This window comes from Rousettus aegyptiacus, unplaced genomic scaffold (genome assembly GCF_014176215.1).
Source record: "Rousettus aegyptiacus isolate mRouAeg1 unplaced genomic scaffold, mRouAeg1.p scaffold_m13_p_2, whole genome shotgun sequence".
NCBI lineage: Eukaryota > Metazoa > Chordata > Mammalia > Chiroptera > Pteropodidae > Rousettus > Rousettus aegyptiacus.
Genome location: NW_023416295.1, coordinates 90,683,156 through 90,706,718, shown reverse-complemented (window position 1 = coordinate 90,706,718; position 23,563 = coordinate 90,683,156). Strand labels below are relative to the sequence as shown.

Below are 23,563 nucleotides of genomic sequence, written 5' to 3'. Positions count from 1 at the left end.
GATAAAGTGGACTTCATTTAAGAACTTCTGTTCTGCAAAAGAAACTGTTAAGTCTGTTCTGCAAAAGAAACTGCCACCCTGAACAAGCCCTATCCCGTCTGACCTCGGAAGCTAAGCAGGGTCGGGCCTGGTTAGTACCTGGATGGGAGAACACCTAGGAAGACCAGGTACTGTAGGCATGAAAAGTAAAAAAATAAGGGATTGTAAACTGACAAAGTCCTTGCAATCTGTGTGGTCAATCAAAGGTTGCCTTGCCTGAAAAAAAAACTGTTAAGAGAATAGACAAGCCACAGACGGGCAGGAAATCTGTGCAAAATACATTATCTGATAAAGGACTGATATCTAAAATATATAATGAACTCTTAAAGCTCACAATTAAAAAAAAATTAAAAATGGGCAAAAAAAGTCTACACAGGCACCTGGAAGACAGTTTAGTAGTTTCTTACAAAACTAAACATACATTTACCATAAGATAAAGCAATCATGTTCCCTGGTATTTACCCAATGAGCTGAAAACATATCCACACAAAAACATGCACTTGGATGTTTATAAGAGCTTTATTCATAACTGCTCAAATTTGGAAGCAACGAAGATGTTTGTCAATTGATGAATGGATTAAAAAAAAAAAAAAACTATGGTACATCCATATAATGGAGTATTAATCAGTGATAAAAAGAAATGAGCTATCAAGACATAAAAAGACATGGACAAACCTTAAAAGCACACTGATAAGTGAAAGAGTCCAATCTGAAAAAGTTACATAAGTCATAATTTTGGAAAAGGCAAAACCATGGAGATAATAAAAATATCAGTGGTCACCAGGGGTCTGCAGGGAGGGAGGGACAAATAGGTGGAGCACAGGGGATTTTGGGAACAGTGAAACTAATCTGTATGAATCTGTGAAGGTGGAAACACGTCATTATACATTGGTCAAGACTCATAAAATGTACAACTCAAACAACAAACTCTAAGATAAACTATGGACTTTTAATAATAATGTATCAATACAGCTTAATTAATTAACATTGCTCTAAAAAAATTCAGTCTATTAATTATTTTTTTAAAAAAGGCATAGCCAAAAAATAGAAAAAGAAAATAAAAACTTATATCAAACATCAAGGAGGTACGTGTACAATATGTGTAAAAATGAATGAGGGTGGTGACAGGATTTGTTTTTAGATGAAAATTGTCCTTCTTTTTTAAAATCCCACTTGTGACAGAAATCATGAGTAGATTCCAGGCAGAAATGACCTAAATATTCTTCTCGTGAAAATGAAAATAACAGCTAAGCCTAATTATCTCCTCAACAAAGTAATTCCCAAGTTTCAGTTTCTAGCAAGGGCATCAGTTTCCTTAGTTAAGACTCAAAATTCAGACTTCTGTTTCTCTCAATTACCCATCAAGTATCAGTAGAGAGTCTCTCAGATCTGTCCCTTCCTCTCCTAGACCCCATCAACACCTTAGTGCATAAAACACATCAACTCAGAGTAAAACAGCCCTGGGGTTCTCCACCAACTATTCACAGCATGCTTCTCTACTAACTATGAGTTAAGTGCTTTTCTCTCACCTACCACTGCAATCTGAAGACCCCAATCCCTCTTCTTTTCCCTCACTGGAATTCGGTAAATATTTAATTAGTGCCCACTGTGTGGCATAAGTCAACTTGTTTAATCGAAACATAGCTCTAGCTATAATCCCGTAGTTTATTCCTCCATCTAACAAAGTGGTATTCATGTTTTACATGAAAAATTTCATTAAACTCAAATCTCTGCTTTTCATCAATGAAAACCCTCTACTTCCTTCACAGCGTATCTGAAATTCAACTTTTCCATAAAGCCTTTGTCCTTCCCTAGTATCTGTCGGTAATCTTTTGTTTTCCTGAAATTCTAAAGTAATTATAATTAATAGGACATAACCTAATGTTTGATCAAATATCCTCTTAAAGTGTCTGAAAATATGCACAGAATTTTTTCCAAAGTAGTAATGTGGCTTATATACCATTCGCAGAATTTAGCCCAGTGCTGGGTATTAAATACACATAACATTCGTTATCCAAAGAATTTTTTTTCATTTTTTCTAAGAATTAAAATTTTGTCAACACATAGGATCACCAGATATTATTCACAATGTAAATGAGACTATATTAGCACTTATGTAAAATCTTAAAACATTGTTCTTCAAAGGCATAGTGGAAATCCAGTCATTTAAGTACCCCCTGGCAACACAAATGAAATAAATGTGTCTGTTTGCACTTACACAAGGCTGTATACTATATATTTGTCCTTGACAGTCTAACAAAACTTATTGCCAAACTCTTCTCCACTAAAAGTAGAAACAGGCTCTGTGCTGAGGACACGCAGGAAAATTCCTTTTCATTGAGAAGCAAGGTCAGATCATGAACTATTTTTGCATGAGCTATTTATTAAAAATTCAGTGGTGGTAAGCTTTTGCTTCATACTGAGCAAAAGACAGAATTGCCATTGGTGATCCCCACTATTAATTATCTTACGAATCAGTAGCATCAGACTTGCATTTAAGAATGACAAATAAAACTTCAGCTAAATTAGATATATCATCCAACCAATACCAGTGTTACCTTAGTGGAATATGATTGCTGAGGAACATCTCAGCTGTGCTAATCAACTCAGCTGTGGTCTCATGAGAAGGATCAACTATGAAAACCTGTAGAAGAAAAGGAACGAGTGAAATGACACTTATTAAAATGTCACTAGGCTAATAAAAATGCCCTTGTCTTTATACTTGAAGGCAATCTTTTTCCAGCTATTCTTGAACCACATAAAAGAGGAATTATACAAATAGCAGTTACCCTCCCTTTATTTTCAAAGAATGTGGTACTGAAAGGATAAGTGATTTTCTCATGGTCTTATGATAATAACATGGGAACTGTACCCAGATTGCTATTACCTATTCATTTACTATACCTAACAAAACCTAAGTTTTATTAACGCTCCCACTTTTAGAAAACTTATATTAGATTTCCAAGGAGCTCTGAATTAAGGATTCATTTAGAACTCAATTTCTAGACAATAATAGCTATCATGTATTAAGCTCTCATGTGCTTTAAAAAATATTATCTCATTTACTAAATTCAGACATATGGTAAGAGAAAGAGATTAAAATGTGGACTGGGAAGGAAAAAAGTTGGTTTCGAGAATGAGGAAAGTATACATGACAGTTTCCCTTGCAAGTTCTGTGAAAGCTGACCTTGGCACTAACCTGCCCTATCTCTTTAGGAGCTACATACAGAAGAGAAAGAAATGAGAGGGAAAAAGAGGGCCAACTCCTCTATCTCTCCAAAGCAGTGAAATAAGGACTAAAAGAAGGAAATGACAGAAAAATATATTTAAGGGAATAAACTGAACTATTAAATTTTAGGGATTAAGGTATTTAAGAAAAACAGTAGCAACATACTCATCTTCTGAGTTAAAAAGAGGTACATTAACACTAAAATAACAGAGTATGAATCTTCGAGGTAAAGGTGAGGAGCATTTCCTTATACAATGACATCTCACAACTCTACATTTCAGTGCATTCAAAACCCTTTCAGTTTGAATAGAGTAGTGGTAGTGGTGGGGAAGAGTGGCTAGTAAAGGAGAGAAGTGAACATTCTAGATATGACAAAGAGGTAGGAGAGAAGACAAGGTGGAAAAAGAGTTCATGGCTAGACAATAGGGAGTTTTACTTACCATGTTATGCAAATTTTTCCTGATCTGCCGGATAACACCAGGAAAGGTGGGTCGTAGCAATTCTTGTAGACTAGAAGGCCATGAATTATATCTGCTATCGACCTCCAGGTTGTTGATCCACTAGAAAAAAAAAAAACACAACATGCTACATACACTCTAGTCATTGTTAGTGAAATTTGCAGAAATAATACTTTAAATTACTTTAAGAAAAATTACATGGGAAAAGACCATTTTCAAAATAATAAGGATCAAATAGAAAAATGAGTGACTAAAACATAAGCTATAGAAGATATTTGCAACTTGCAAAAGCAATAAAGGACTAGTGTCAAGAATATGTATAGAAATCTAATATATCAATAAAAAAAGGCATGCGACAAATGAGAAGTGAAACTGAGTCACAAATATGACTTAGAAATTTACAGAAGAAATTCAAATGGTCAATGACCACAAGGAAAGATATTCGGTAATGCTAGTCATGTGAAAAATATAAACTAAAATCACAATAAAATTTCGCTCATTAAATTGAAAGAAATTTTAAAATTTGTCAATATCCAAGAGTAGGCAAAGATATAAAGCACCCAATGCTAGTGTCTGGAAGTCACTTTATCGAAGAAGACCTAATAAATGTGAAGATTTTATTACTTTATTACTATCCTACCACTAAGTACTACAGTTCTAACTCTACCCCAGATAAATTCAACACGTATGCACAAAGAGAGTGGTACAAAAGAAAGCCAATATAGTACTGCTTATAACAGCAAAAAATTAGAAACAACTTAATGCCCATAAATAGAGCACTGGGTAAATAAACAGTATGTATCATTCATACAAAAAGGGCAAGGAGGGAATGTATATTACCTCGTAAACATAGAATATTATATTACTATGTAAACATAGAATATTTCTGGAAAGGCACACAATACCTGTTGCTTCTGGGGAGAAAAAGTGGATAGCTCGGTGATGAGATATTAATGTGTACTCTTGTATGCTTTCAATTTTAAACTATGAATGTATAAAAGATTTCTTAAAAATAAATAAAATAAACATGATAGGATAAAACTAATCTATATGTATCAACTTATACATGTCTTGAAAAAATTGTTGAATAATAAAGGAAACTGATGTAGGATACTGGTAATTTTAAAGCATACAGTATGAATTAAAATGATGAATCAAGGGATAGGAAGAATGAACACCAACTTTGGAAGAGGGATTATCTGCAGAGAGCATAGAGAAGAAACTGGAAAAAGATAAAGAGGGCTTTGACTAAAATACTTTTCTCCCAAGAGAACAACAGATCTGACACAAAATGGTTAAATATTAACATTTAGTAAGTATGACAACAAGTCATACTTTTTGGTTGTAATTTAAAAAATTTTTAACAGGAGCTCCCTTCTAGTTGCTGCCCGATTCATGAATTGCTTAATAAAGCCAATTAGAGCTTCAAATTATAAATAATAAATAAAAACATTTTTTAACAAAAACAACACAACAGTATTCATCAAAATAGTAGTTACATCACCAAGTAAGGACTCAAGTAATGACTATCTATATTCCACATTTCTTTCAAAAATATTTCCCTAAAATAAATGCAGTACAGAAACCAAGAAAAAAGGACTAGAGTGTCAAGGGTGTGCAAGGCACACCTCTAACACTGATTTCGCCTTTATCATAACTGCCCAAGATAGCTCTATTGCCTCCATTCTCTTTTATGGATAGGAAGACAAAAGGCCCAGATGTCATACAGGAGATACTAACCCATATAAATCCTCCAAATATAAAATAGCAAATTCCTTCTAAGGTTATTAGCTAAAAATTGATATTTTGTAACAAAATCACACAAGAATTATATGCAACTGAGAAAATACAAACTAATTATTCTTTCCCAAGAGATACTCAGCTAAATCCTAGGGGGATACAAAAGTGGAAAAATCACTGCCTTAACCATATTAAACATAAGAACTCAACTTTTTGGAGCATTAATGAACCTACTTTATTATATACACATAGCCCCACATAAGCAGTTGTGGTAAATCTTTGCTCCTAATAAAAGAGATGGCAGGAACAACTTACCTTTCATTGTGAAACCATAACACAATGCCTGGCCAGATGCCCTTGGACACTCTAACAGAATACCTACTGAAATAGCAGGACTCCTGATGTCTACGGCATAGTCAGCCTCGGAGGGCTGGATGTTCAGTTTCAAAATGTTATGCAGAGAAAGGCCTTCTATTCCCAGTCTATGCAGTCCCTCCATGACCCGAGCTTCATTCCTCAATACATCAAAAAGACTAAAAAAAAAAAAAAAAAAAAGTATTTAGTAGAAAAACCTTCAAAAAAAATCCTTGCCATGAAAAAAAAATTATCAGCTTAAACTCAATTCTGTATCAAACTGGTTGAGAAATCCAAAAAGGGAGCTTTTCCCTTTGCTTCGTCTTGTCAAATATGTAGAACAAAGCAGGTAGAACTTGCTTCTTGGTTCATCTTTATTTATACTTATAATACATGCATTGTGTATAAAAATTATCTCTAAATATAAATATATAATTTGAGGATGAAATAATCCTAAATTTGGGTTTCACATTGCAAGTTTTTAAAACCACTACAGGAATCTGTTATTTCTTACAAATGCACATGAATCTACAATTACATCAAAATAGTTTATTAAAAAACACCAAAAAAAAAGAGAAAATATTTGATTATATACATTTAATATATGTTTCAATATTAGTATCAATTTACACAGGCACATACACATATAACCACAAAAAAAGTCTGGAGAGGTTTGCCGAGACAGGAAGGAGAAATAAGACAGCATGGAGACTTTACTTCTAGTCTTCTAGTCCCTCTGTAATACTCTGAAAAATTAAAGCTAGCTAGATAGCTAGCTAGCTAGCTAGCTAGCTAGCTAGATACATAGATAGATAGATAGATAGATAGATAGATAGATAGATAGATAGATAGATAGATAGATTTTTTAATAAGAAATAAAAAAAATGGGCAATCTTTTAAAGTGTCCTTTACTAATTTTCGGTAGCTCTGTAAAGCAGTATGTGAACATAAAGCTCAATTAAAATAATTAATGTGAAAATATCTTACTGTAGAAACTGCTTCTTCTGAAGCATTAGCAATAGCTTTTTTTACTATGAAGCCATACTGTTAACTGTGTCAATTTTAATCCCATGGGTAAAATGTGAATTCTACCTGAATGTCCACCACCCTCCTTCAAAAATTCATGAAGACAATTTTGAGCAATTTAGTCCTGAATCACATTTTAACAAAACAAAAAAGGTAGGTATTCAAATAACATGTAACACAGAATACCTTCTGAGACATCAGAGGCAGCATTTTGAATAAACCCCCTTCGCAACCTTCCCAGAAGCAAAAGAAGCTGCTCTTTTCTGTTTCCATGGTTAAAAGGAAAAACTATAGTTTCTAAAAGGGCATTCTCAAGACACTTTGGCCTTAAATGTACATTATGATAAAAAATGGCAAAGTGTCATTCTACCCATCCCAGTCAAAACATGAGCCTACCCAAACACACTCACTGGACCTGGTAAGCCATCAGGCTTTGAAACATGCCACATCAAGGAGGACCATAATCTAAATGTATTGCAAGGAGCTACACTTTATAAAAACTTTTCATAGTTTCAAATGTTATCCATACCTGAATATATCCTGCGTATCTAAATCAATATGAAGTCCATTGATGAACAGTGCTGAATCTCCAGGCTGTAATCCTAAAGTTCCCTTGAAATACTAAAATATTAAAAAAAAAAAAAAAATTAAGGCGCAGGAAGAGAATGCTTAACAGAAATTTCCATGTTTCTGGCTTTATTATATATACAAATGTTGACATCCTCTTATGTACCATAGGAAACCCTAAGGCTGGGTAAAGATCTTTTATGTACTCCAACAGACCCTTCTTAGCATCTACTTCACTGTAATAAAATAGCTAGTTTATGTGGCATATACTTCTCCTTCCTTCTTCCTTCCATCCCTCCCCACTTCCAACAATAATTACAACTGTTTCTTATTATGGGGGGAGGGGGGCTCATATAAGCCAAGTGCTGAAAATCACTTTTCATAAAAAGGGACTTCTGTTTGTGATGCCAACCAAGGTTGTGACAGCAGTCAATAACAGCTTGGCCTTCTTGATGAAGTCCGGGGATCTAATCCAAAAGGGTTTCAAAACCTTACACCTCCCTTAAACCTTGAAAGTAAGGCACACTAAGAAACTTGAGTTGCTATGCTAAGGATAACACCTACATGCAACCTAGCTCTCCAAGACTTAGCCTGGGAGCAGGAGTGGGGGTTGGGGGGAGGTCTTCAACTGCTGCTCTATAAGATGGTGGCCACCCTGGTTCTCCTAGGGCTAGGGGAGGAAGGACAGGGACTGCTGAGCTCCTTTCATTCCCAGTAGTCAGTGGACTAAGAGAAATAAACTTTAAGATATAGTAGTTCATGGGAAAAATACAAAAGAGGAGGTCATGGCGTATGCTTCTCTGCCCTGCCAGATTAAATGGCAAGCAAGATGAGAGGATAATGAAGAGGTACATCAATGAGAATTAGAATTTCTTACACAAGAGAGGAAAACTCCATGTCTACTCACTCCTAGGCTGCGAGTACAGCAACTTTGACTATAGGAAAGACTCTGAGCTAGTAAATATAGCTCATACCTATTTCTAGATCTGCATGTTGGTAACATAGGTAGGTTCGCCTTCTGAAAATTTATCACACTAAAATTCTGTGCATGTTTTTGTATTTGTTTTATATTTTTGTATTTTATACTTTAATAAAAGATTTTACTCAAAAAAATGAAGAACTCCGGAAATACCAATATATAGCCTATATAATTTAATGTTTTATCTTCCTGGTAGGGGCTAAAATTAAGATAACATTTGATATTGTTATCCTGGAAAATAAAATTAGGTAAATAAAAACCATTATAGATTTCTTCAATTTAGCAAATATTTGAGATATATTTGGTCTACTTTTTCCTCAGGTCTATTTAAGCAACTAATATATGTAAAAAATTAAGAAAATCTTGGGTATAGATAGTAGATTGAACATAAACATTTTTTTCCCTTTTCAAACTCTCTTAAAACGTCAGTTTTTAACAACGGACTCTCTTAAAGTTATAAATCCACAACAACAAAGAAATCAGAAAAGAAAAAGGGCAACTTATTTTGCAACCTGGAAAGGAGATATGTAATAGCGATTATCTTAGCAATCCTGAGAAAGCTGAATGCTAGGCTGACAGTGGAAAAATCCAAGAATCCAAGGAATTGGCAGCACAAAGAATACATGTATGAGGGACTAATTATTATGCTAAAAAATGGAGGCTCATTCTGGAAAGAATGAAACAGAGAATCTGGGAACTATGGGATATTAAGCACAACTGAGGGTAGAGATCCTACACTGAAAACAGAAAAGTGAATGTAAGTTATTGAGTATTCTTCCCTGCTGGGCTTCTACATCTCTGGCAGCCAGATTTTACTCTCCAGGCAGAAGACTAAAAGATTCTTTTTCTAGAGACTGAACAGTTCAAAGGGAAAGATTTAAACATACTGTCACTGGGGTTCCTAGGAAATGGCCATTCCAGGATAGCCTATAGTCAGAAAGTCTTATCCTTAGGGCTTTCAAACAGCTTTTGACTCCCTCATTCTTCCACATGAGTAGCCAGCCACAGATCACCAGACATCTTGGAAAGCCTCTACCATTAGAGACAAGAGACCAAGATAAAAAAGGCAACTTAAGAGGAAACAGACTATGCAGAGAGAAGAAAATACACACATGTACCACTGTGTACATGTGAACAATATAAAAAAAGGAATCTCCAAACAAAAATAACCCTAGAAAATTAAAAATTTGACAACTACAGAATAAATCTCAACAATGAGGTTTAAAACCCTTCCGGAAAGTCTAAAAATAAAAGACAAAAGAATGTGAAAAATGGGGGGGAGGGGAAGATTTTTAAAAATTAGGCCATGCTAGTCAAGAAGGTGCGAAAACTTAAAAATAAATGAAGAGCGGTAGGAAAACAGAAAAGAGAAACCAAATGGAGGAAATGCAAATGAGTAATTTAAGAAAATTTCCTCCAACTAAATAAAAATGATTTTCTAGATTTAAAGGATCCATCAACGACCCAACAGTCCAGAGACTTTTTAAAATAGCATATCATTGTGAAATTTCAGATTACTAGAGTCAAAGAAAATATCCTAGGTGATTCCAGAAATAAAAATCAATCTCATACAAAGACTTCAGACTTCTCAATAGCCACGATGAAAAACTACCAGGAGCAATGTTTTCAAACTTCTAAATGACTTCCAATCTAAAATTCTATACTTAACCAAGTGATCAATAAAAACAGAAATGGAAAATTGATTTCGCAGAGTCTGATTTTATCTTGCATGCAACTTTTCTCATGAAGAATGATTTACTACACCAAAATAAGTGAATAAACCAAAAACAAAGAAGACTGGAAATCTCAGAAAGAGGAGATCCAATAAATGAGGTTAAAGAAAGATCCCAGGATAACTGATATGCCCCAGATATAAAGAACACCCAATACATAGTGAGCAAATCAAAAATTGATTAAAATTTCTTGGAAGCTAAGCAGGGTCGGGCCTGGTTAGTACTTGGATGGGAGACAACCTAGGCAGACCAGGTGCTATGGGCATAAAAAATAAAAAATAAGGGATTGTAAACTGACAAGGGCCTTGCAATCTGTGAGGTCAACCAAGGGTTGCCTTGCCTTTAAAAAAAAAAATTGATAAAATCATGACATATAAATATAGAGAAAGTAAAGTGATGGGGAAAATGCTAATATGGAGTTGTGGTACATATAGGGGAAGGGTCAGTAAAAGAAAGTTAAACTTCAAACTTGTAATAGGAGGCCAAATCAGAAGGTCTGAAACTGAAAAATAAAGTACCAATTTAAGCCTCCTAGAAGTCTGGAGATAAAAATCAAAAGAAACAGCTAAGAGTTGAAAGCAGATATTTCTAGGAAGGGGGACATGATAGGGAGTGAGATGTGTTAAGGGAGTGCCATTTTTCTAAATAAACTGGTGGCACCATTTGATGCTTTGAATTATATTCATATCCAACTTTGATTAAAAACTAAAAATATAAAAAAGATTACAGAAATGAATCAAAATACTACCATCTTTGATAGGAGATTAAAACTATTAATGTCACTGATTTTACTCAGATTTCCTCATTTTAAAGGTATAATACAAAACAGAAAGACTACTCTTTTCTGTTAGTTAATACCTTCTGATTCTCTTCTACTTCGGTTCTAAGTTCTGAACTCACAGCTGTTTTTGTTATCGCTCTAAGGAAAGAAAAACATTATCAGTGCTTGGTTTAATATCTGATAAATATTTTATAAATTTAAGTACAAAACAAATTGCTTAATAAACTACAAAAAAACTAAATGGAAAAAACCTTAAATCTTTATAATCGATAAATACATTTCTCCTTTCAGATGTGTATATTTTTTTCATTACAAGATACAATGCAGTAATGGCAGCATTTTAATACAAGTGCAGTTATTTCCAAGGTCTACATTAAATATGTGTAATTCTATTCCAGTATATGATCTCTACAGCCCACAGGCTAAAGTAATGTTAAATAAATTAAGGCAACAGATTGTTCGTCCTATCTAAACACTTACGGTAGAGGTGGAATCATACATATATATCTTCAATAGCATGCTGGACTAAAGGAGAATGTACTATATGATGTATAAGTCCTATCTAATAAGTATTTTCAAGACTAATCAAATAAACAAATTTACAAAATAGCTCATAAGTCGAAATATCTCATTCAGTGACTCAAGAAAGACAGACACTATTTAAGTCATTAGTCTCTAAAAAATTGGCTTTTATAACAATTTTGCCTTGCATTTATGAGATATGGAGGGTTACTATACAATTGAAAGCAATATCAGAAAAGCTGCATTCAAAATCTTAATCTGCCACTATAAACAAGTCAGGCTCTATAACGTATTTCCTTCATCAGATTAAATAAGATGATATATACAAAACTCTTCAGGAAAAAAAACACTATCATCCATAGGAGGCCCTAGATAGGTTACATCTGCATACTCTGATTTTGTTGACTCATCCAGTTTCAAAAGGCCGGTATCATTATTTCCATTTCGCTGCTGAGGAAAGTGTTTATTTACAAAGTTTACACAACTAGGAAATGCAGTGCTAGGAACACAACCAAGAAGGGTTTCTTCAACAACACAATGCAGAGTCCTACCACCTCTCAGAGTATACCATTAGCAGTATGGTGCTGGTAGTGAGATAACTTTTACTTTCTAAGCATTTTCATACTTTAACTGCTTCATTCTGTGTATAAACATGAAGATAATATGAAGGCATCTATTCAGAAAAATGCCTCAAAACCTTATTACTCTATATTACCTGGCTTTGGTAGGAAAATTTTGACTAAGATCCTTCATAACCACCAAAGCTAATTCAACTGGAGCGGCCAAGATTCGGGCAGCAGTCTGAAAGCTTAGATCTGCAACAATGTCAAATATAATATAAAATGTATTACTCTAATGTAATGAGAAATAGGGAAAAACCACGTTTACTTCCTACTATTTTCTTAGTAATTAAGAATGCAACCATTTCAGAGTGCCCATGATTTCATTTCTGGTTTTATTTAACTGCAGAATATTTATTGTAACCATTTCTTGATCTACCTGCATTAAACACTCAAGCATATACTAACACATCTAGCACAGGATAAATCCACCCCAAATAATAGTTCTTTGGATCAGAAAAGCACCCATACATTCTATTACACTGACATGCCTCTAACATGGGGTAGATACGCTGTTTAATAAATGTATACATATAAACACATAAGGACCAAGAGAAATATGTTTCTAATATTTGTGTGACCAAATACATAATCTATATATGATCTTATGTATCTGGACACACAAAGAAAGATCTGGTACTCGTTTACATATATTATTTCTGCACAGTGTTGTCTATCTACAAAAAGACTCCTCCTTTCTTTTCTGATTAATTATAATTAATCACATTATCTTTAAAATCTGTGGTATCCTCAGAATCACATTGATAAATACAAATTCTACATTCAAATTCTACATTTTCTAATACCATAGAATTTAGTCAAAAAGCAGACTAGTGATTCCTGTTTTTATTTTTATTACCTTGCAGTTGCCAGACTTTTAAAGGTGCCATTTCATTGGTGCTCTCCACAAGATGCTTTCTAAGTTCTTTCAACTGTTCCTTCAGGTCAGGGTGCAGGTCTCTAAAAAGAAACATAAAATCAGTCCTTTTCATGTGTCTTTTATTTCTTCAAGCACACTTAAAAGTTGGCTCCAATTTTTTCTTCATGATTGCCCCTCTTATCATTAGAAAAATTACTATAATATAGAGGAAAAAATTAAGTATAATTATGTTTCTTAAAAAATAAGTTAATATAGAAATGTGAAAGTTAATTTAAAAGCCATAAGATTTACAGATTAAATAATGAATCACTACAACAGCGATTCTCTATGTTGCAGGGAGGGAGAGGAATGGAACTGGGACTAGGGTACAAAGGGTACCTTAACTCTACCTGTAGTATTTTACTCATCTTATTCCTTTCCTTCTTCTTTCTTTCGTTTTTAAGTAAAAGAAGACATATGTTGTGGGGGGGGAACTTGATAAACAGTTCTTTGGTACATAAAAGCAAGTATGATAGCAACAATCACTTCTGGGTGGTAAGTACCTGGGTGTGTTATTATTCATATTTTTCTTATCTTTATTATTTCTCAAAGTAAAATTGGGTATTTATTGCTACTGGTCCCAAAATAAATTTCTTTCAGCTACATGCTCATAAATCCTTTGGCCACATGAATATAATTCAACCTAATCAAGATTATGGGTTTTGTTTAGTTTTATCTTGAAATATAGTGTAGTCTACTTAAAGCTAGTACAACAGAAGTTAACAGAAGCAGACATACACCATTTAGATCAGACAGACAGATGGCTGGTAGAGTCATTCTGTTCTTTTAAATGCTAGAAACTCAAAATTTCTTAAATACAACATGCAGAAAGTAAAATATTTACTCAGCTCCTTAACTGTCCAACAAATTCACTTCCAATCAGTTACTAAAAACTCCTGTTCATGATAAAAATATCAAAAAGTCCCATTATTTAGATAGCTAAATAACTATTCTGAATATTCAAAAAGGTAAATGTCTTCAATATTCTACATACTTCCTTGTGCTGTAAATACCTAAGATCATAATGCTACCCAAAAAGCAAACATAAAAAAAGTGAATATTTAAAGGAATTCTGGAAACCTAGGGCCCATAAAAAATGGAACCTGACTGCATACTAATGAGACCAAAGCTGATGTTAAACACGAAGACATGTACATATGCACAGGACGAACTTAACATGTCCATGGTAATTCAGCATGAACTAAATCATCTCTGCTAAACTGTTAGTCTGGTTAAGTCATTTCACTTGGCCGCATGTTAAAGCTGAAATATATAAAACTGGGCCTACACATATTATTTTTATATTTCTATATGATCCTTTTCTTTAAAAAAGAAAGAAAGGAGGAGGAAGTAGGAAGAGGAGGAAGAAGAGGAAGAGCAGGAAGAGGAGGAAGAGAAAGAGGAAGAGGAGAAAGAGGAGAAGAAGAGGAAGAAGAAGAAAATCAGCATACTACAGATGTCCTAATTAAGATTTCCAGGTTAAGCAGAATTTAGGGCTCTAAACAATTCTCAAGTCATATCAGAAACAACTGCAATATTTAAAAGAGCAGCTAAGAAGACTTTTCAACTATAAAATCTTATAATGCTTTCATAAAATGATTATGAAATTTTCTTCAAAAACCCCATTTTCTATCCTCTTTCATATAGAGCAGATACTAAAATGTATTTCAATTGAACATGTAAAAAATCTACTACCCCTCTTGCTATATCTCTTCTGCATTTTTTTTCAGACTATGTTTAGCATGAGTAAATAACCATAACCTCTCTAACTTAAAATACATTTGATTTTCTTGGGGAAAAAATTCGGTGAAACAATTAGATTTCTCCTATTACATCAATCAAAAATGGCATGTACCGTTATGCCATCAACTGCAAGGCCCAGAAAAGGAAATCAATTTAAGACATAAGCAGCCAACAAGAGCATCATTTAAGAATACATGCTTCAGAATGACTAGAAATCATAAACTGTACTATAAATTAAGTGGTAATGTCTTCATATCAGATCATATATATAAAATACTGTTGTGAGATCTATAACTGATATGGTAATAAGAACAATGGTGTTTATAATTCAAGTAAGTCTGAAGGTTTAAAGAGAATAAAACCAATATCCAAAAGAACATATATACCTTAATTTTCCAAAAAGGAATCCCTGAACTTCGTCAACAGGATCATTTTCACCAATCACTGTGGTGTTTACCTCAGTTCCTATAAAAGTACAGAAAATATATGTTTAATCACTCAGATTAGAAATAAAAATACTATTAACCTCATAAAGTCTGAATAATATAAAAAAATAAAACAGGAACACCTAAAATTGTGATAGCATTTAAAATGCTGACTACCTCAATTAACATTCTGCACTGGTAACAAACAGGCAGAACAAATATGTTTTTAATAAATCCTATGTTCCTGGATAAAGTGAGAATATATTTTTCCCTTAAACTTTGGAGAATTATATGTTAAAATTTTCCAAATTGATACCTTTAAGATTATGAACAATAGATTTTTTAATATCAAAATTCTGAAGAAATCATAACCAGGCAACTTAATAAGAAGTAGAATTATTGAGAACAGAATGATGAGTTACAAGGCTATCTTCCATGTACCCAAGCCAATCATTTTTATTTTTAAAATGAGCTCAAAAAAATTTTTGTAAACTATACATAAAACTTGGGGTTGAAATAATACAAAACTCTAGAGTATGACAACATAAGTATAAAAAGTAAACTGTTCCAAGAGTAGATAATAATAAAAAAACATTATATCATTCATTAATTATAGGATGTTTATAATTTCACACTGGCTATTTATGAACTATATATTGTCAATAACAATAGCTACTACTTATTGAACATTTGTGTGCAAAAATCTGTACTAATTTCTTTACCTATACACCTTATTTTCCCCTCACAAATACTGTAAGAGGCATATATCATTATCTGCACTTTACAGAAGAAAAATTAGGACACAGAGAACTTGCTTCATGTCACCCAACACAGATGCGACAGAACCAGGATTCAAACATATTCCTAAATCTACTCTTTTTCATTAAGGAAACAAGTTCCTCTTTAACTCATATTTAAAGAAAACGCATTGGTCTAATTTATAAATTCACCTTTCACCTGAGTATCATCCTTGGCCTTGTACTCAGTGCTCTTAATGGCCAGTTCCACACCATAGCCAGAGAGGTAAACAGGCTCCTTCCTGGGATTCTGCAATCAGAGCAAGTATTCCACCATTACCACTGAGCTCTTCGCATATTACAATGTACTGTACAGTGTACAGTATGTGATCATGTTGGTGCATTCGAAATACGCTTAAACTTCCATGGGAATCCTAGCCTCCCTTAGATTTTGTATTTGCCATGAGTATATGAATGAGGAATCCAAGGCAGAAGCAAAACCAGAAGGGACAGTTGAAAGGGCAAAAGGTAACCAAACCACATAAGAAATAGATGAAGAGAAGAAGTTCCAGAACCTATACACCTTAGCAGAGTTGAAAACTAGTGAGGTTTCAAACCTATAAGTGCTTTGTGGGGAATATGTGTGTAATTTTGTGAATGTGCATGTTTTTATTGAATATAAATAAACGTCTTCAGTCGGGGTAGGCTGACCAAATGTCACAGGCTTACCACCATCCTGAAGGAGGATGGCCCTTTAGACATTTTAATCTTTAATACCAGCAATAGAGCTTGCAGGGCAGAGGGAAGAACAGTTATCAAAACTTAATAATAAATCTGCTTCTGCTTATATTTAGATTTTCATTTAAAGTTTTTATTTTAGTTGCATGGACTTAGCATCCAATATTTATCGAACTTAAAACACAGATTTTAAGACTAACAATCTTTACATAAAAATACAAATGCTAAATGTAACACAAGGTTTTAAAAGCTTAATTTTCAATCAATTCTGCCTGACTATACCTCTTTAGAAATCCTTCCTTTTCCATCTAATGAAAAAATTTCAAAAAGAAAAAAATAAAAGGTTCAGAAAGGAACCGAACTAAAGGATCAGTTCCATAGTATGATGACTACATTAAATCTGGACTAAATTAAATATAATTTACATGGTTCATTTTTTAAAATAGAATGTAAACTTATTAAGGTATTTTTTAAGCATAATTATTTTACATTTCCTTAGAAAGGCAACCAAAGTACCTCCAAGTGCAAATAACAGATCTGAGTAAAGTACTACACTTCTCAAAAAATAATTCGAATAATTTTATAAACAGGGAAATTATTAGCTTATGTGTTAAGGTCATGCCGGGCATATTAATATTTAAAAGTTACAGAATAAGTCAATACTTACAGATATATAATGTCTGAATACATAATTGATTTGGCCTGCATTGCTTTTTGATATAAGCTGGCGGTGGAAATTATAAAATGCCTCATAGCCAATCTCAGAGTAGAAAATCACCACCGGACTTTCAGGATTAGATGAGGGGTATCTGTGATCGCCTTTGAACAGTAAGGGTTTGGGTCTGAAAACGAATATTAAAAGCTTAAAATTGTAAACTTAAAAAAGTTTTTAAACAAAATACAGCTACAGCAATGATTATTTAAGTAAAGATTATAAGCATCTTAATATTTAAAAAGTATCAAAATCTTCAATAATTTTCAGTTAGTAAGAATGCTATCACGTATGTCTTATTTGTTCATCATTAAAAATAATAATAAAAGTACAATACATAAGTACTAACTATAAAATGCAGAATTTGATAAATAATTGTTACCAACTCCTAGAAGAGGGAAAAGCCAGAAAAACAATACATATCCAGATCTCACAGTACTAAAACTTTAATAAATTATTCTATCTTATAGACAGAATATAATTATCCTTTTACCTAAAAACATAAGTACAAAAAAAATGAAGGAAAAAAAAAACGGAAATTCTTTAAGCATATAACTAGCCAATTACTATGAACTTCCCATTAGTAAATTTAACATCTATGTTTTCCTCATAAATTTTCAAACTTACTCTTCCCCCCCCAAAAAAAAAATTCTCTAAGAATGGCATCTAGATATTAACACATAGACTTTCTAACCTACTAACCCCTCTTAATGAGGTATACCTATCTATACTAAAGGAAGATAACTCTTGTAAAAACCTGTATAAATTTATAAGTACAGACAAAATTCTAAAAGCATAAATGCCAAACCATTAAAAATAGTTATCACCTCTCAGAAGAGGCTGTACTATCTCTTTTCTTTACAAAGTTTGCATCATTGTTATAAAAAATTAAACAAAGTATTTTAAATTAATCAATTTTGTTTTTCCCAAAGGATCACCACTTAATCATGCAGCCACCTCAGCCCTGAGATGGCTAGAATGCACCCTAAGTAACACTTGTGCCATTTGGTGGGCAGAGGACAAGTGCTGGGCAGATAATTTCACCAAAGAAGAACTACGCTCACCTAAAACACCTTTAGCACTTCTGATACAGCACAGCAACACCACAGAGAGCATTGTTATCTTATTTCTAAGACCACTAGAGGGGGTGCAAAGGGCATTGCCCTTGCCAGACAACAAGAGATGCTACCACATTTGTCCACTACAGGAAACTGGCCTTTAAGCAAAAGCCAGCCCATTAATCTACTATCCAAATGAAGCTTGCAATTATCCTTTAAATAGTCTACTTTGTCTGAAACTAATAATCTCCTGTGATCATTATCATTAATATCATTACTTCAGGCACTGGCTTTAATACACAGAATATTCTTTACTAAGCTGATGACAAAGTCTACATGATTTCTAAGACACAGTCATTACTAAATAATAACAGTAATGTCAAGGACTCTTATTATCTCCATTTTAAAGTGAGAAGAGAAAAGAGAGGTTAAGTAAATTGCATAAGTTCACCAAACATTTTAAGTGACGGAGGTGGAATTCAAATCTAGTCAACCTGGTTCCAGAATCCATACTCTAGATCACTATATCTACAGACTACAAAACTGATAAAAAAAAATTTTTTTTTTTAAATCAGAAGTTTGACTAGACAGAGAAGAAAACACAATGAATGTATGACATTTATAAAAAGAAATACACAATCTACCTTTCAGGTGCTGTTAGCACAAGAGTCTCAAGAGTATCAAAATCACAAGTCTTCTTTCCATGCACTGAAAAAAATGAATTACATCCTTCTGGTGGAGGTTCATCAGCTGCTATCTGTCATTTAAGACACAGGACTTTTAAAAAATAATTTCTAACCAAAGACAAGATAAAGACATGAATATTCTAAATAGATCATAAAATAATACTAAAACAACATTAATAAAAGCGAAAATTAACATCTACTGAACACCCATTATGAGACAGAAAGTAAGAGCTTTAAATGTCACTGCTTTCCTTGTACTATTTCATCCAGTTCCTCCCAATAACACCACATGAGGAAGATGTTATTATTATCTCCAAAATAGAACTTTAAAAATTCTATCTCAAAAGATATCCAGGGAATACAGTATATTTTGTAGAAAACTAAGCTTACAAATGTCAATTTTAAGTGCTAAAGTACAAGGATGCAGTCACAATTAAGTATAAGATGCAAATTAATCTGAAGCTCCTTGCTGAAATAATAATAATGTAGTATCTAAAAAAATAGCAGGGTCTAAAAAATAGAGTATAGAGGGAAAAGTAAGATTATCTAATGAGCAGAGTAAGATAGTCAAGGTAAGGGCTGATCAAAATGTAAGTTTATGTTTAGAGAGAAATGCATTAATGCCAATGTACAATGCGACAAGTCAACCACAACTTTAATGAGAGGCATAATGAGAAGAGCAAGTATGAAAAGATGAGAAAAGGAAAGGAGACAATGACAAGCACTGGTATATGCACTGATGTCATTTATGTAATGTATTAAGATGTCCTCTTCTATAGATGGAACACAAAAAAATAAGAAAAGAAAGGGAGAAATGGAAAACTTGCTAGAAAACTGATGTTAAAACTTTTCATTATGTTCTTTATTTTTCTCTAAATTATTATAAACCTTAAAAATACAAGAAAAGAACAAAGAATAGTATATAAAAAAAACCCATGTACCCATGACCTAGCTTCAATAATTATCAATTCATGGCCAATCTTATTGCATCTACTTTTCTATCACACTCCATTGAACGATTTTGACACAAATTCTAAATAACAGTTCAGGTTATTTCATTTCTAACTTCAGTAGACATAATTAAGACATAATTTCAATATATCTTAATAAAAGAGTTTTAAAAAATAATACCATTATCATTAAAAAGTAAAAAAATTCTGCACAGATGGTAACTGACTGCATGATTTTTCACTCTTTCCAAGTTCCTCATAAAAACAGAGCAACTAGACTGCAAAAAGTAAAAACCAATGGACCACATTTATGACAAAACCAGGTGGAAGGAAAACCCCACACAAAACACAAACAAGACCCACCGTTATCAGAATGCCATGGAGAAGTACATTGAGAAAAACAAGAGACTCTGATGATCCTGAGAGCAGGAAAACCCCAAACGGCCAACAGGTTTCACTGGAAAGTATGATGGCCCAATGGGTTTTGTTTAATCTTACGGGTGAGCACAAGGGTGCATAGCAGAGTTCAAAGGAGTTGGGACAGTTCAGCCACTCTGAACTCTCAAACTCACAACCTAAGAATTCCCTTTTAGAACAGGGTGGCTGAACTGCCCTAACTTTCAGGGGGTTGTGAGTTTGAGAGTTCAGAGTGGCCTAACTCTAGAGTGGCTGAAGCCCCACTCTAAGGAAAATTCCTGAGGGTAGAATAAAACTTGAGTAGGAGACAGAGATATATAGAGACAATGAAAGAGAAAGTCCAAATAAAAGTGCAGGAGGGGAACAGAGTCAGAAAATTTCATAAAGCAAGTCACCATTTTTTTTTAGCCATTATTTTTCCAAGGCTATTTTAAGAAAAGGGGTGGGGGAAAAACAGACTAGCACACTTATTCTTATAGATGAGCACTATAAAGAGAAATTGCTGCAATAATAAAAATTTTCTACATCTGCGCTATCCAATATAGTAGCTACCTGAATGTGTCTAAGGCAGCTGAAATCTAAATTTTTAATTTCATTTAGTTTTAATTGATTTAAATTTAAGTAGCCACACATCTGAACAGCATAGGTATAGTCAATAAAACCATGTCAGAAATACATAGCCAGAAGACAGATAAAAATGTAACCTACTATTTCAAGCAAGTAAAAATACATTAAGAGAATTATATAAAATGTAAAAAATAACCTTAGTCAGAATTAGAGAAACACAGGAGTGAGGTGACAGACTCAAGGAAAAATTACAAGTAAAAGAAAAATTGTTTTAGAAATGAAACCTAAACTGGAATGAGCACAAGCACAAACATAAGCAATGATTAAGTGAAACAAGATGAAAGGAGGAAAAATTTTTGAACAAAAAAGAAATAAAGAAAAGAAAGATTCGAGATTCAAGAGAAAGTGACAAATGATGATGATAGGTAAAGAAAATTCAACATATAGATGATATGAAATCCAAAGCAAGGGAAGAGAATATTTATATGTTTTTAAGAGAACCTGAAATAAAGAATGATTTGAAACTCTATATTAAAAGAATATACTGTATATCTGAAAATACTGACCCAGAACAACCACTGTTAAGCATGTTCTAGTAAACTAGCAAGGGAGCAATCAAGGACTACTAGGGTGGCAACAAAAGAACTGAGTAGAAGACTCACACTTTCTGATTTCTCAAATCAATACAAAGTTACAGCAATCAAAACTGTAGTACTGACATAAGTACAATATGTAAACCAAAGGAATGGAATAGATAGCCTAGAAATAAAACTGTCACATACACAGTCAATTGATTTTCAACAGGGCATCCAAAACCATTCAATGGAGAAAGAACAGTCTTTCAAAAGTGGTGTGGGGAAAACTGGTTATACACGTGTAAAAGAACAACGTTGGACTCTTACTCTATACCATAGTCAAAAATCAATTCAAAATGGATCAAAGACCTAAATTTTAAGAGCTAATACTGTCACTATAAAATTCTTAGAAAAAAATATAGGGGGAAAGCTTCATGACATTGGATTTGGTGATGATTACTTGGGTAAGACAGCAAAAGCACAGGAGACGAATAATAAATTGGACTTCATCACAATGAAAAACTTCTGTGTATAAATGGACACTATCAACAGAGTGAAAAGGCAACCCACGAGATGGGAGAAAACTTTGGAAAGCATATATCTGATAAGTGATAAATAGCTAAAGTATATAAAGAACTCCTACAGCTCAACAACAACAACAACCAGTCCAGTTTAACAAAGGGTAAAGGTCTCATATAGACATATCTCCAAAGTAAATATACAGATGGCCAATAAGCACATAAAACGATATTCCACATCATTTGTCATTAGGGAAATGAAAAACCAAAACCACAAGATACCACTTCCCACCCATTATTATAGCTATTATTTAAAAAACAGAAAACAACAAGTGTTGGCAAGAATGTAGAGAAAGTGGAGTCCTGGTGCAGCTGCTATGGAAAACAGCTTGGCAGTTCCTCAATACGTTAAACATTTAATTACTATGTGATCCAATGATTACACAGCCATGTACATACCAAAACGATCTGAAAGCAGGAATTCAACCAGACACTTTTACACCGATGTATCATAGCAGCATTATTCACAATAATGAAAAGGCAGAAACAATCCAAATATCCACCAATGGATGAATGGATAAACAGAATGTTATAAGTATCCAATGGATTATCATTCAGCCATAAAGAGAAATAAAATTCTGATACATGCTACAACAACATCAAGCTACATGAAATAAGCCAGACACGAAGGGATAAACACTGCATGATTCCACTTAATGAAGTATCTAGAATGAGCAAATTCATAGCGATAACAAATAGAATGGTGGTTGCCAGTAGTTGAGGGGGGAGAAGAAGGGAGTCTTAGTTTTACAAGATGAAAGGAGTTCTGAAAAAGGATGGTGGTGATGAATGCACAACAATATGAATGTACTAAACATCACTGAACTGTACACCTAAAAACGGAGAGATAATAAATTCTATTTTATGTATATTTTACCACAATAAAAGCAAAGTTGAAAAATACTACATGGTCAAAAAAAGGATGCTAACAAATCAAACTCATTCAAAACCTGGAAAATAAAAGAAAAAAAATCAAACATGTATTCTGCCTATCCTGTGTGAATGGTACCACAAAATAGTACCAGATGAGGAGGGTATGTGCCTCTTTATACCCATCTTCCAAGAACAAATAAAACAGAAACAAGAGAATCAGAGGATCACTTTATAATCCCCAAGAATTAATGAATTAAGCATAGAGCAGTAATGACTGCTAAATCAAAGAGAAGAAATCAAACATTACATGCCTCCTAATGGCAGCAACACTACCTACTGAGTTGCGAAAGGGATGAAACACAGCTACGATCAAGCCCCTGGATCCAGCTGCCGATTTGCAGGGAATAGAAGACAGAGGAATAAACTGAACTGCATTATGAGTATGTGATCAATAAAATGCAGATTGTGAAAAAATTTACAAGGTAAACAGTTGAAGTTACTCAACAGAAAAGAAAGGAATAGAAAAAGAACCTATAA

At 33.4% G+C, this 23,563-nt stretch overlaps 1 protein-coding gene across 4 annotated transcripts in view; it reads right to left on the bottom strand.

Moving 5' to 3' along the window:
- Positions 1-23,563, bottom strand: part of UGGT1 (UDP-glucose glycoprotein glucosyltransferase 1) — a 107,339-nt gene that overhangs the window by 68,593 nt on the left and 15,183 nt on the right. For all 4 annotated transcript variants that reach the window (XM_036235965.1, XM_016157064.2, XM_036235963.1 and 1 more), the window contains exons 5-15: positions 19,025-19,137; positions 17,278-17,452; positions 16,086-16,182; positions 15,097-15,175; positions 12,908-13,008; positions 12,144-12,243; positions 10,984-11,044; positions 7,376-7,467; positions 5,849-5,999; positions 3,709-3,828; positions 2,598-2,683 (exon numbers count right to left, since the gene is read on the bottom strand). In XM_036235965.1, coding sequence (XP_036091858.1) covers positions 2,598-2,683; positions 3,709-3,828; positions 5,849-5,999; positions 7,376-7,467; positions 10,984-11,044; positions 12,144-12,243; positions 12,908-13,008; positions 15,097-15,175; positions 16,086-16,182; positions 17,278-17,452; positions 19,025-19,137 — 1,175 coding nt within the window. The remainder of the gene's footprint in view (positions 1-2,597; positions 2,684-3,708; positions 3,829-5,848; positions 6,000-7,375; positions 7,468-10,983; positions 11,045-12,143; positions 12,244-12,907; positions 13,009-15,096; positions 15,176-16,085; positions 16,183-17,277; positions 17,453-19,024; positions 19,138-23,563) is intronic.